The sequence below is a fragment of the Bidens hawaiensis genome, unplaced genomic scaffold, assembly GCF_021521415.1.
Source record: "Bidens hawaiensis isolate Kalapana, Puna unplaced genomic scaffold, B.hawaiensis_p1.1 tig00053501_1, whole genome shotgun sequence".
Classification (NCBI taxonomy): Eukaryota; Viridiplantae; Streptophyta; class Magnoliopsida; order Asterales; family Asteraceae; genus Bidens; species Bidens hawaiensis.
Window position 1 is genome coordinate 22,682 of NW_027506263.1, and position 13,063 is coordinate 35,744.

General features: G+C 34.3%; 1 protein-coding gene across 1 annotated transcript; it reads left to right on the forward strand.

Moving 5' to 3' along the window:
- Positions 1-3,056: 3,056 nt before the first annotated feature.
- LOC143617274 (putative magnesium transporter NIPA1) lies at positions 3,057-7,671 on the forward strand. Its single transcript, XM_077089890.1, has 8 exons — positions 3,057-3,201; positions 4,091-4,147; positions 4,248-4,338; positions 4,432-4,592; positions 6,478-6,605; positions 6,682-6,819; positions 7,287-7,379; positions 7,464-7,671. The coding sequence occupies exons 1-8, from the start codon at positions 3,072-3,074 to the stop codon at positions 7,644-7,646; spliced, it is 981 nt and encodes a 326-aa protein (XP_076946005.1). The 5' UTR covers positions 3,057-3,071; the 3' UTR covers positions 7,647-7,671.
- Positions 7,672-13,063: the final 5,392 nt, after the last annotated feature.

Sequence of the window (13,063 nt, forward strand, 5' to 3'; positions counted from 1 at the left end):
ACGTTCAAAAAATACATTTTTCAAATTCAGAAAAGTAAACAGTAAATACTATTAGGGGTGAGCGTATATCGGCTCAGTTTTTCCACTCCAACGAAAATTGAAATTTGGTTTTTATAATTTCATCTACAGAAACCAATAACCAAAATTAGTTTCTTAATTCGGTTAGTTTGTTAGTTTTGGTTTGGTTATAACCAAAACCAAACTCGACCTAAATTTTTTCTATAAATACATGAAACGGAGGTAGAAAAACTAGATCTATATATGAAAATATGAATGTTAATACCTAAAAAAACTGATAATCGATTTTTCAATTAATTCGGTTTTTGGTTAATATTGGTTTGGTTTTGTTTTACGATTCACCCCCTAAACACCGTCTTCTTTTTCCTTTTAAACTCGACTATGCAATTTTTGCTATTTTTTATATATGTCGTCCAACACATGTAAATCATATTTAGGTTATAAGATCTTAATTGTGTGTGAGAGTTAGAGTTGATGTTTCTAACATGAACAAAAATGTGGGTCATGTGCAGAGTAATCTCTGATAATTCGAAAACTCTTACAAACTCTGTGGGAGCAAAAAAAATAGGTCCTTAAATATAAAGAACTAATTTCTCTCTCTCTCTCTAGTCTACGCATACAACTTTTTATTCTCATTCACAACCCAAATTAAATCAATTTTTTATTAAACAAGTGATTTAGTTTTTAATTTATCCTATAAAAATTATAAATAAAGAAAATATTTATTTTCGTTAAGCAAATTTATTTTAATTACAAACACTTCAATTTAGTTTCGAACCTAATAATTTATTTACAAGTATAAAAAAAGGAAAGAAAATAATCTTACGGACTCATATTTAAAAAATACATATTCTTGAAAATACTTCAATTTTAATAAAATTTATATTGAAATGTGCAATAAAAACCCCAAAAGCAAAACTGTGTTTTTAGATTTTTCTAAAAAGGTTTAAGTTGTTAAAAAAAATTAAAAATTACATTAAATTGATTGTTTAGTTAAAAAAAAAGAAAAAAAATATAAAATAAGTGGCAAGTGGCATTAGTGAGGTCGTGACCTGGTCGCTTGAGCGACAAGGTTGTGGCTTAAAATGCATTTTTCATTGTTGTTTTGAAAAATTTTTGTTAACCCAACCTTCAGGTTGTTGATAAAGTTGGTCTAAAAACGATGGTTTATTTTAAATTAGTCAAAATTAAATAGGCTTTTATTTTATAATTTATTAACTGATTTTTAGATTTAATTATGGAATTTTGTTTAAGAAAAAAAATTACATATAAGGTATGCAATAAAATCTGAATTTAACGTAATATGGTCCCCAAATTGTATCTAACAAAATCTTTATGTAACAAAAGAATTTAACTAGTGATATGGTCTCCATCAAATTAGTCCTTACCGCCCCAGCACTAGTTCCAGTCTTCCATAAACCATATTAAAAGGGTATAATCAAGGAATCGAACCTGACTACAATACAATACAAGAGTAAATTACAATAACAAGCAAGCTAAGGTAACAACCAACTTAGCTACATGAAAAAATTGGTTTAGCAACGTTTGTATTTAATTTATCTATATCTGTAACGAGGTTTAGTTTTTCATGGGCCCCAAAAGTTTTTGAGCCTTGTGCGGTGGCCTAGCCTGCAAATAAAATACTATGGGCCAACCCTGGTCATGTGCGGGTTGAACAATAAAACTGTTAACCTGACATGATTGACAACTCTAGCTAAAACGATTTCGTTTAACGGTGTGAATCTTTTTTTGTTCCTTTAGTTTGTATTAAGTGGCACCTGGACCGAACTGACATTCTTTGGCCTTTTCTTAGACTACAAGTTAACTAATTATCAAGTTGGCCTAAGTTTTTTTTTCCTAATAGTAATCAACCTTTATTTGTCGTTATCTAAAGCATTGAAACGAGCTAACAAAATCAAAAAAAGGATATTCCCACATCAATGTCTTTTCCCGTTTCAAAGTGTTGTAAACCAAATTTAACTACTAATTTCCAATGTTTTAATTCATGCTGGCCGGTAATACCAGTACAACTATAACTGTCTGTCAGTCACTTGCCCAATACCATTTAATCCCATAAATTAGGGGAACGGCATACAATTTGAACTGACAGAAATTGCCCATAATATTAGTTTATGTCGTTGTACAGGTTTAAACCTCAGGTAGCTGATCTACCTCCCAAGTTTAATCTTGTGGCCTTTCATTCCTATACCATCGATCAAATTCAGTTCCTGACATCGATCGTCAGGTCTTGTGTTCCAAGTTCATCCTCAATAGTAGTTCCTCAAGTGGTTGTACCATTTAAAGCCCTTCCCGGTACAGTTAGATGCGCAAATGAGCCGAGTTGCTCGCGAGCTTGGATCGATAAAAAGATGGAAATGAAACGAGCTTTTTTGAGCTTGAGTCGAGCCCGAGCCTTAAATAAAGCTTGTTTAGTTATCAACCCCGAGCTCGAGCTTTGTATAAAAGCTCATTTAGGTTCGCCGAACCTTTATATTCTTATTTAAGTTTTTATTCTCTCGGACTTCTATACATTAATTTTACACTACACAACCAAGCTCAAGTCGATATTTTGGCTCGTTTACCCGAGCTTGAGACGAGCTTAAGTTTGTTAAAGATTTTTTACAAAGTATATAAAAATAATTAAACAGTTATATAAATAATAAATATATTAGAAAATAACTCGACCCAAACTTCAAAACTCAATGACGGCAGAATTCCGATCAACCTTTGTTTCTTCGTGTGCACGTAATCGCCGTACAATATCTTTCTTACTCGTATTCGTGTCACTCCAATGCTTTACTTTAAAAAGCTTGACACTTTTGAAAGCCTAATCCCCTAATACATGTGATCAATCATTTTCCATCTGAATCGATAAAGAAACCATAATCACATGCTACCCGACACACAAAAAGCTTCAACTTTCTTGTTTTGAGTTCAATTTCGACTTCTTTAAAGTGGGTATTGATAGAAGACTGATAAAGATTGAAACTTTGTTCGTGGGGTTTTTAAATTCCAGGTGAAAATCAACAAAATTGTTGGTTTTGGGATTAGAGATGGGTGGGATGTCATCTGATAATGTTCATGGGCTTGTGTTAGCTTTGTCTTCGAGTATATTCATTGGATCAAGTTTTATTATTAAGAAAAAGGGTCTCATGAACGCCGGTGCTACCGGAATTAGAGCAGGTTTTTTATCACAAACTCGGTATTTTGTGTTTTTGCTTGTTCTGTTTTAATTTTAAGGCATGTTGAATTATGTTTTTCATTTTATGTTTTGTTTAAGGTATGTTAAGTTATATTATGTTGCTCTATCATGATCATGATGCTAAAAAGAATAGTTATATAATTTTGAAAAAATGTAATAAAATAGGGACGTGCATGAAACGGACCCGTAACTAGCCCAACCCAAAACCGACTGTTTGGTTTTTATGTTCGGTTTCGATTTTGCTTGTACTGAACCGAACCAACTTTTATAAATGAATTGAACCATCTAATTACTTTTGTTAATAAGTTGGATTATAAATTTTATTTATGAATGTTAAGTAATTATATAAAGTGAATAAGTGTTGTAGCTCACAAATTTTAGGCCCAAAAGTTCAGGTCGAGTTACATTATTTTGGGCCATTACTTTTTTAATTTTCAGCTCAAAAATTTTCATCCCTTATAGCAAAACTGAATCAACCCCATTATGAAAACCGAAAACCAAAAACCAAAATAAACGGAATAAACTGCTTTCAAAAATCCCAAAACCCAAAATTTAAATTTTCAGTTGTTGGTACGGTTTTAGCCCCAAACCGACCCATGAACATTTCTATAAATAGTGTTTTGGAATTGATAATAGCTTGAAATGATCAAAAATATGAAATTATTAGAATTATACTTGACTATTTGATATTTTAAGTAGCTTTTTAAGGTGAGTTTGTGATCAGGTTTTGATTAATGGGAATCCCAACAGTAATCTTTAACCAAATAAGCTCAATACCTTATATATTAGTAATATTGAAAAAAGAATATCAATATATATGTGTTAATATATGAATTTGATTATACTACCTTATATACATTTCTTAATTAGGTTTAGGAGGCTATTCATACTTGAAAGAACCCTGGTGGTGGGCTGGAATGATCAGCAGTAAGTTCTAATCACACCACAAATGTATATTATTATTATTTATTTCTTTCGTAATCGCGTATTTATAATAACTGTGTTCATTATTATTATGAAATTGCAGTGATCATGGGTGAGGTGGCAAATTTTGCTGCATATGCATATGCACCAGCAATTCTTGTAACACCATTAGGGGCTCTAAGTATGATAATCAGGTAGATAGATTACTATTAGTATATGATTTTTTTTGGTACCATTTTCTTGATTTAAAGGTGATATTTTTCTGCACATGATAAACTCTTTTGCAGTGCAGTTCTAGCACATTATTTTTTAGATGAAAGATTACATATTTTTGGTGTGATCGGGTGCGTGCTCTGTTTGGTGGGGTCGACCACAATCGTCTTGCACGCGCCGCAAGAGACTCAAATTAAGTCAGTTAAAGAAATTTGGTCCTTTGCAACCGCACCAGGTACGTTATGCTATATAGTTTATAGAGTTAAGGTCAGTGTTTGTCCATGTGGCATGGGCCCATGGCTGTTTAACTACTTCAGTAGCAAGTCCAATTGTTTGCCATATCATGGCTACGGGTTTCATTTCTTTTACCTTGTTCCGTTGTTCGTCCCTAACAATAACACTATTAGATTTGCTAAGTAGAAGGGCATTCAATCATTTTACACCCAAAGGACTATTTATGTAAATTTTAAAGTTCATTATATAAAAGTAACCAGTTGAAAATAATTCCTATTAGCCTACTTTTTTTTAAGGAATATTGGTTTTAAATAATCCCAACTATAGCCTATTGGTAAATATCAGTCATAACTTTACACTTGCCTGCTGACCGTCCCAACTATTGATGTATTTGTTTTTAACGGTCCGCGACTAACGGATGTTAACTCCGTTAGTGATTTGCTGACGTGTACCTTCTTTTCCGGCCGGAAACTTGCCGGAAACCTGCAACTTGCCTCCATTCTCCCTAATATCGTCACCCCGTCTCCCTCCCTCTTTAAAAGACATCGGAAATTAGAAAATGAAGTAGATTTCATCTTCTTTCATGGCCAATCCTATATACCAAACCCGATTTTATTTTCAAAAATTTGAAACCAATGTTACACGATTTACAAAATAAGCATAGGGCTTTTGTTAAGAGGATAAAAACGAGTCGAATGATGTGTCAATTACCTTGAATGGTGAACGACTGACGAGGGTGGACTTCGCCGGAGACAACAACAGCGGCACGTCGGTTAGGTTTCGAATGAGGGGAAAGATAGAGAGAGATGGTGTAACGATATTAGGGAGAATGGAGGCGAGTTGCAGGTTTCCGGCAAGTTTCCGGTCAGAGAAGAAGGTCCACGTCAGCAAATCATTAACGGAGATAACATCCGTTAGTCGCGGCCCGTTAAAAACAAATACATCAATAGTTGGGACGGTCAGCAGGCAAGTGTAAAGTTGGAACTGATATTTACCAATAGACCATAGTTGGGATTATTTAAAACCAATATTTCTTTTTTTAACTAGTCCCTTAGGTGTAATATAACTAAAATGCCCTTCTACTTAATAGAAAAAAATCGGGCATTTAAGTTATTGCACACCTAACTCCTAAGGGACTGTTTATTAATATTTTATAATTACTTTTTTAGAATAACCATCTAAGAAATTTAAGTCCTCCTGGCCCTTTTTTCTTAACTAGTTCCTTAGGTATAAAGTGATATAAGTGTTAATAGGAAAAATCTAGGGTATTTCAGTCGTTTTACACTTAAGGGACTAGATATGTATATTTAAAGTTAGTTTTCAAAAATAATGATTGAAAATTAAATCCTCTTGGCCCATCCTTTTTTAAATCGTTTCTAGCTGTAAAAGGACTAAATGCCCTTCTGCTTAACATAAGAATCTAAGACATTTCAGTCATTTTAAACTTAAAGGGACTATTTTTATGTAAATTTTTAAGTTCACTTTTTACTAATAACTATTTAAAAATAAATGCTCTTGGCCCACCTTTCTTAAGTTGTCTCGTCTCTTTAGTGTAACATGACTAAAATGCCTTTCTTCTTAACAGAAAAATTCAGCGCATTTTTGTCCTTTTACGCCTAAAAGACTATTTATGTAAGTTTAAAAGTTAATTTTTTAAAATAAACAGCTAAATAAATCCTTTTGGCCCACCTTTCGTGACTAGTCTCTTAGGTGTTAATTGACTGACTGAATAGCCTCTCTACTTAACAAGAAAATCTAACAGCGTTAAAATGGCCAAACCACAAGGATGAAACCAAACTTAACTCTAATATATATTTTCGATAAAAAAGTTGGCAAAAAGTTATGGCTTTTGATATCTTAACACAGAATAGTATGGTCTTAAACAGGATTTCTGGTCTATGCTTGCATTGTTTTCATTGTTGTTGGCGTACTTATTTACCGTTATGTGCCACTCTACGGTAGGACCCATCTGGTCATATATGTCGGGATTTGCTCTTTGATGGGCTCTCTCACGGTTCGTGTATCTCGTTACCTGTTTCAGCTTCTTTTATGGTTAACGTTTTTCTTGCTCAAAGTAGTGGAAAATGTAGGTTATGTGTGTGAAAGCAGTCGGGATCGCCATGAAATTATCGCTTTCAGGAAGCAATCAGTTCATATACTTTCAAACATGGTTTTTCACTGTGTTACTTTTTGGTTTCATTCTATTGCAACTCAATTATTTGAACAAGGTGAGTTAAAAATGATATATTCACCTTGTCTTTTGGATTCAGAACCAACAATATATTGAGAACCGTCAAAACCTTGAGAACCGCTTAAGACATACATTTTGCTTCTCAACAAAAAAGTTAAAATTGCAAAACAAATGTGTATTTAGTATGTGTGCATATATGCATATATAAGCGAGTATAGTGTAATAGTGTATATGCATATATGCATATAAATGTGCGTATAGTGTAATAGTGTATGTGCATATAGCATTTAGATAGAAGACTATTAATATTTTTATGTAAAAATAGAAATCTTACAAATATTGGCATTTTCATGTATTGTAGTCAATTTATATAATGTAAGTACAAGATTTAATGTGGTTCTCGCAGTTCTCAACATATTATTTGTTCTGAACTGAAGTGAATACACACACACACACATATATATATATATATATATAAAATGGTGTTTTTCAATGTGTTTGCAGGCACTAGACACCTTCAATACCGCTGTGATATCACCTGTTTATTATGTCATGTTCACCAGTCTCACAATCTTGGCAAGTATGATCATGTTTAAGGTGATTTTCTATAACCGTAACACTTAAAAAAAATTAACATTTTTTTGTTTCTCGATCATGTTTTGATTTTTAAAATTCTTGCAGAACTGGGATCATCAAAATGCATCTCAGATTATATCCGAACTCAGCGGTTTTGTCACTATTTTCTCGGGGACGTTTCTGCTTCATAAAACTAAAGATATGGGAACTCGAGCAACAGAATCACCAAAACTTTCAGGTTCATCAACCAGCACCCGAAATGAGGGTCTTACAAGGCCGGAATTGTGAAATGTTACATGATGTATGTGGTGGTGATGGTCCGGTGACCAGTAATGGCATCGGTTGTTGGTGGTTTTGTGGTAGATTAGAGGGTTTTAACAATAGGGTTAGATGCTGGTGAGGATCATGATTATTTTTATCAATGATTATGTTGATTTTCTTTATGGGCTTATTATATTAGTGTGCATACGTACTGTGATAAAGTTGTTCTGGTTTGTCACTAGTTTTTAGTTCTAACTTTTGATATTTAAGTATACTATTTATGTTTTTAGATTGCAAATTTTCAATGTGAATAACCCAAAATATATTTTAACTTTTCCTGATAATAACTTGAGATAAAAAATGAACATTACATTTAGGGCGTGTTCGTTTCACGGACTTTTTTTAAAGGATTTAGAATTGGAATGGAATGTTTGAGAATCCATATCATGTGTTTGGTTGGTTAATATGTATTGGAATTGGAATTTTCTTCATTCTCGTTTTTTTTTTGAAAAACGAGGACAACGAAGGAAACGTTCTAGTTTTTTTACATTTTTCGTTTTTGATTTATATTTTGAGTTATGATTTTTTTATTAATTTTTTTGAATTTTTTTGGAGGGGTTTTTATTGTTAATAAAAACCCCTCCAAAAAAAATTCAAAAAAATTAATAAAAAAATCATAACTTAAAATATAAATCAAAAACGAAAAATGTAAAAAAAAATTAAACGTTTCCGTCTTTGCCCTCGTTCTTCAAAAAAAAAAACGACCCGAAACCCGTTTTGACTTGTTTTGACCTTGACCCATTCCGACCCGGACCCATTCTGACTCGAACCTTTTGACCCTAACCAGTTCCGACCGAACCAAAATAACCCTTTTTTTAGTTGACCCACTTCGATCCTAACCTGTTTCGACCCAACCCAACCCATTTGCCATCCCTATGATTAGGGTTAATAAAACAATCCTTTATTTTCCATAACAATCCTTATAAAATAGGTGGGATTTTAAAATCCCATGAAAATGTGGGATTTGATGGGATTTAGTTTCATTCCCATTCTTTCATTTAATGAAACGAACATATCAATTCATGGGATTTAAAATCTCATTCCTTAGAATTCCTTTCAAATCCTTGAAATGAACATGACCTTTGAGTAAGACAAAAGCAGGCATTAATTTGGGCGCATAGCTATGTCTTAATAACTTAACTATGTGGAATCCACTGCTGTGTATATATATACTTCTCTCGCGTCTTATGATTCACATCAATTCATGCTAAAAAGCATGTAGGGATCGGATCACTCATGTATCAACTTTTTACTTGCGTATGATGAACAAATCAGGTGACAAGGTTCAATACATACACGGCAATGCAATATGGACTTATCTATTAGTTCTATGCTTTCTTCATGTATCTGAGCAGAAATGACAACATAATACATGGGTTTGTTATGTAAGGTATGAATCAGTTGAATTATTTTTATCGTCAGTGGTGATCCAAACATAGTGCACGTCTTGAGAATAACAAGACCAATCGTTGTCTATGGTTAATTAGTACTAGTGCTAATTTGAGTGGTGTTATGCAATGCTTATTATAACTTATCGGAATATGAGAGTATGACTGTCTGTTTACACCCAGTTCAGAGTTTGTTTTGGGTTGTTTCCATTCACGGCTCTCTTTAATATATTCACAACTGTATTGTACGAGTGGTTGGTTCCAAAGGTCAATCTTGAGATTGCAAATGTAGAATCCATATTGATGTATATATTGAGCTATTGAAGGACATGAGAGTGTTGTGCGATATTCGTAACTTATTAGAAGGTTAGAGCAAATAGTTGTGCCAACGTCTAGCTTAATGTTCTTTTTGTAGAGGGTTGAGCTTTCTTACCCCCTTCATGTTTTGAAAACTGCGTACCCTTCACATTACAGTATTCATCACTTAAAAGACTACAAGACATTTATTAGGATTAAACACACACACACGAAACTGAACACACACGCGAAAGCAATAAACGAACACGAGGATTTAACGTGGTTCGGTCTAAACTGACCTACGTCCACGGGTGGCAACTAGGTATTCTTTATTGAGTGATGAAAGATTACAAGTACATAGTGTTGTTTAAATAGAGATTAAACTAGGGTTAATAAATTATTAAGTAAGAAATCTAAACCAGGCTGGACTTGGGCGCGACCGCTCGCACCCGTCTCCTCTTTGACTTCAAATAATAAACTGGCACGAACAAGGCCTACGAACCCAACAACATTGGCATGCCTTTTCCATTAGCTGCAACACGTGAAAGAGAACCGATGCACTGCCTTAACACGTTGATTGTCTAGAAGATGTTCTCACCTTAAGATTGTGCGTAGTGAATGGGGCCCGTATGAGGGCATTTTGTGCCATGAGGCGCCACGTCACCATAGGGGTTTTTAGCTAAAACGGGTGTGGTGGATGGAGCTCTTCCAATCATTACCTCATTATTATCTTTTTGTTTATTTAAAATACTACAAATAACATTTCATATTAAATAACTAAATTTTACATTAAAATTAAAAAATGACTAGAAATTACTCGTCATCGTCTTCTCCTTCAAACTCGTCTTCACCTTCTTTGTCTCCTTCGAACTCGCCTCCGCTTTCCTCATCTCCTTCTTCGTCATCTCCGCTTGACACGTTTCACATTCGCCTCGAATTGGCCGAACTGACCAAGCATACGCATTTCATACATTTCATACGCATTTTGCACCCTCTCATCCATAGTTGCTTGAGTTTGTTGTTGGACATTCCCCTGTATATAATGTTGACGTATTGCTCTCTCATCGTCTTCTATAATCATGTTATGCAATATGATACACGTATACATAAGCATCTTTCATTTTTTCTAATGTCCATAAACGACATGGATTTCTCACAAAATGCCAACATTGTTGTAGAACCTCAAAACACCTCTTGATATCCTTTCGCGAAGACTCTTGTACTTTCTTAAAGTATTCTCTCTTTTCATCGATCGGGTCTCTAAATGTTTTTATGATAATCGAATATTCGGATATATCCCGTCTCCCAAATAGTACTCATGGGGGTAGTAGTTATCGTTAGCCTAAAACAATGCGACTGATATGGTAACGGAGATGTAATCCACTACCACGAGCGACGCCTTCAAATCGGTTATGCCGTTGTTGGGCCCGAGGCTGCCAAAGTAGGCCGACCAAACCCAAAGTTCGTATGAAGCAATCACTTGAAGACTGACCGTTGGTGATTTTTGGTCACCACGTGTGTATTATCTCGCCATGCGGTTGGACAATTAGACCACTTCCAGGGCATACAATCTATACTCTTGATCATGCGGGGTAAACCATTTTCCCTTTGATGCACCTAGTAAATCTGTTGTAGGACGTTCCAAGTCGGTCTTCTTAGATAGCGTGCGCCATATAGATTATTCCTATATAAAATAAAATTTTTTAAAAAAATTCAAATAAACGTAAGTAAAATAATTTTTTCGAAAGGTTAATATATATCGTGGTAAAAATACTACAATGCGTCATGTGTCATTTTTTTCGTCATTTTTAAGTGCGTTGTTGATGTCGGTTGTATTTCCGTAGGCGAGCACACGTAGCGCAGAAGTAATCTTTTGGATAGGGGTGAATCCTAAGATCCTTTGGATGTACCGTTTTTGCTTTAAGTAATCAAAACCCGCGTTCCAAATCTTTGGCAATGCGCAAAAATAAACGTTTAGACATTCGAAAGTGACGCTTGAAAATCTTCGGGTTTGCGTATCTCGTCGAGTCATTGAAGTAATCTTTCATCAAACGATCATTCGCGCCCTCACGGTCTCGTTCAATATAATCTCTTCTTGAGAGTGGGCGAGAAGAAGAATTAATAAATTGCATATGCCCTACCGCAAGCATAATTGCACTCATAACTGCCTCCTCCTCGACCGCATGCTCGTTATTCGCCAAATATCGATTGATTCTTCGAGAAAGACGGAGAATCTAACTTTTAGAGAGAATTTTATAAAATTATAGAGAGGATATATAAAATTGTGTGAATTATATGAGAATTTATAAAATTGTTGTAGGTTATGGTTTATATATTAAAAAAAAATTGTCAAACGGTCTATTTGACCAAACTAACCAATCATAATGTAGGGTGTTGTAAAACTATCTGAAGAATTGATACAATCAATATACAGAGCCAAAGGATTATTATTATGAACCAAGTAACAAACGATTACAATGGAGAAATTGAAAGTATTACAGTAAACGAAAAGAATTGAGAAACTTATCAAACCCTAACTCTAATGACTTATATAAAGCCCCAAATGTTCTGTTAATTAGTTGTTAACGAACTCTCTAGAAACTTTACATTTTAACCCCCTGTAGAATGTTCCATCTAACAGAAGATACCCAAACTAACTTTCAGGAAATGACAAAACAGTCCCTGAACTATTACCAGAAATGATTATTGACTTTAACTCCCAACAATCTTCACCTTTAAAGTTCAATCATCAAACTTTAACCAATTCTTAACCCATGAATACAAAATTCAAACTTAGAACCCGGTAGAGACTTAGTCAAAAAATCTGCAAGGTTTTCACTAGTATCCACACTTGATACCTCAAGCTCTTTAGAACTTACCACTTCTCTGATGAAATGTAACCTCACATTTATGTGTTTTGTGCGCTCATGAAACACACTATTCTTTGTTAACTGTAAAGCCCCTTGATTGTCACAAAAAATTACACAGTTGGACAATTTTACCCCTAACTCAGAAACTAATCTTTTGAGCCAGAGACCCTCCTTTACAGCCTCAGTTAGAGCCATATACTCAGCTTCTGTGGTTGACAAAGCCACAACTCTCTGCAACTGAGCTTTCCAACTAACTGTACTACCCAAAAACTTGAACACATAACCAGTTATTGATCTACCTTTATCTAGGTCTTTAGCATAATCCGAGTCAGCAAAACCTTCAACAAGGCTTTGAATCTCCCCCACCTCTTTCCCAAACAACAAACCATAGTCTTTAGTACCCTTTAAGTACCTGAGAATCCACTTGACAGCTTCCCAATGAGCTTTACCAGGAGTTGCTAAGTACCTACTCACCAGACTAACTACATAACCCAAATCTGGCCTAGTACAAACCATTAAGTACATAAGACTACCAACTACATTAGCATAAAGTACCTTTTTCATATACTCAATTTCTTCCTCAGTCTGTGGTGCATCTTGCAATGATAATTTGAAATGTGCAGCAATAGGAGTTAGTACAACTTTACAGCCTTTGTTATTCATACTATAAGTTTTAAGTATCTTTTCTGTATATTGAGTTTGAGTGAGTCTAAGCTGTTTTAGACTTCTATCTCTTGTAATTTCCATTCCCAATATCTTTTTGGCTTCTCCTAATTCTTTCATTTCAAATTCTAACATTAACAACCTCTTGGTAGCTGCAATTTCATCT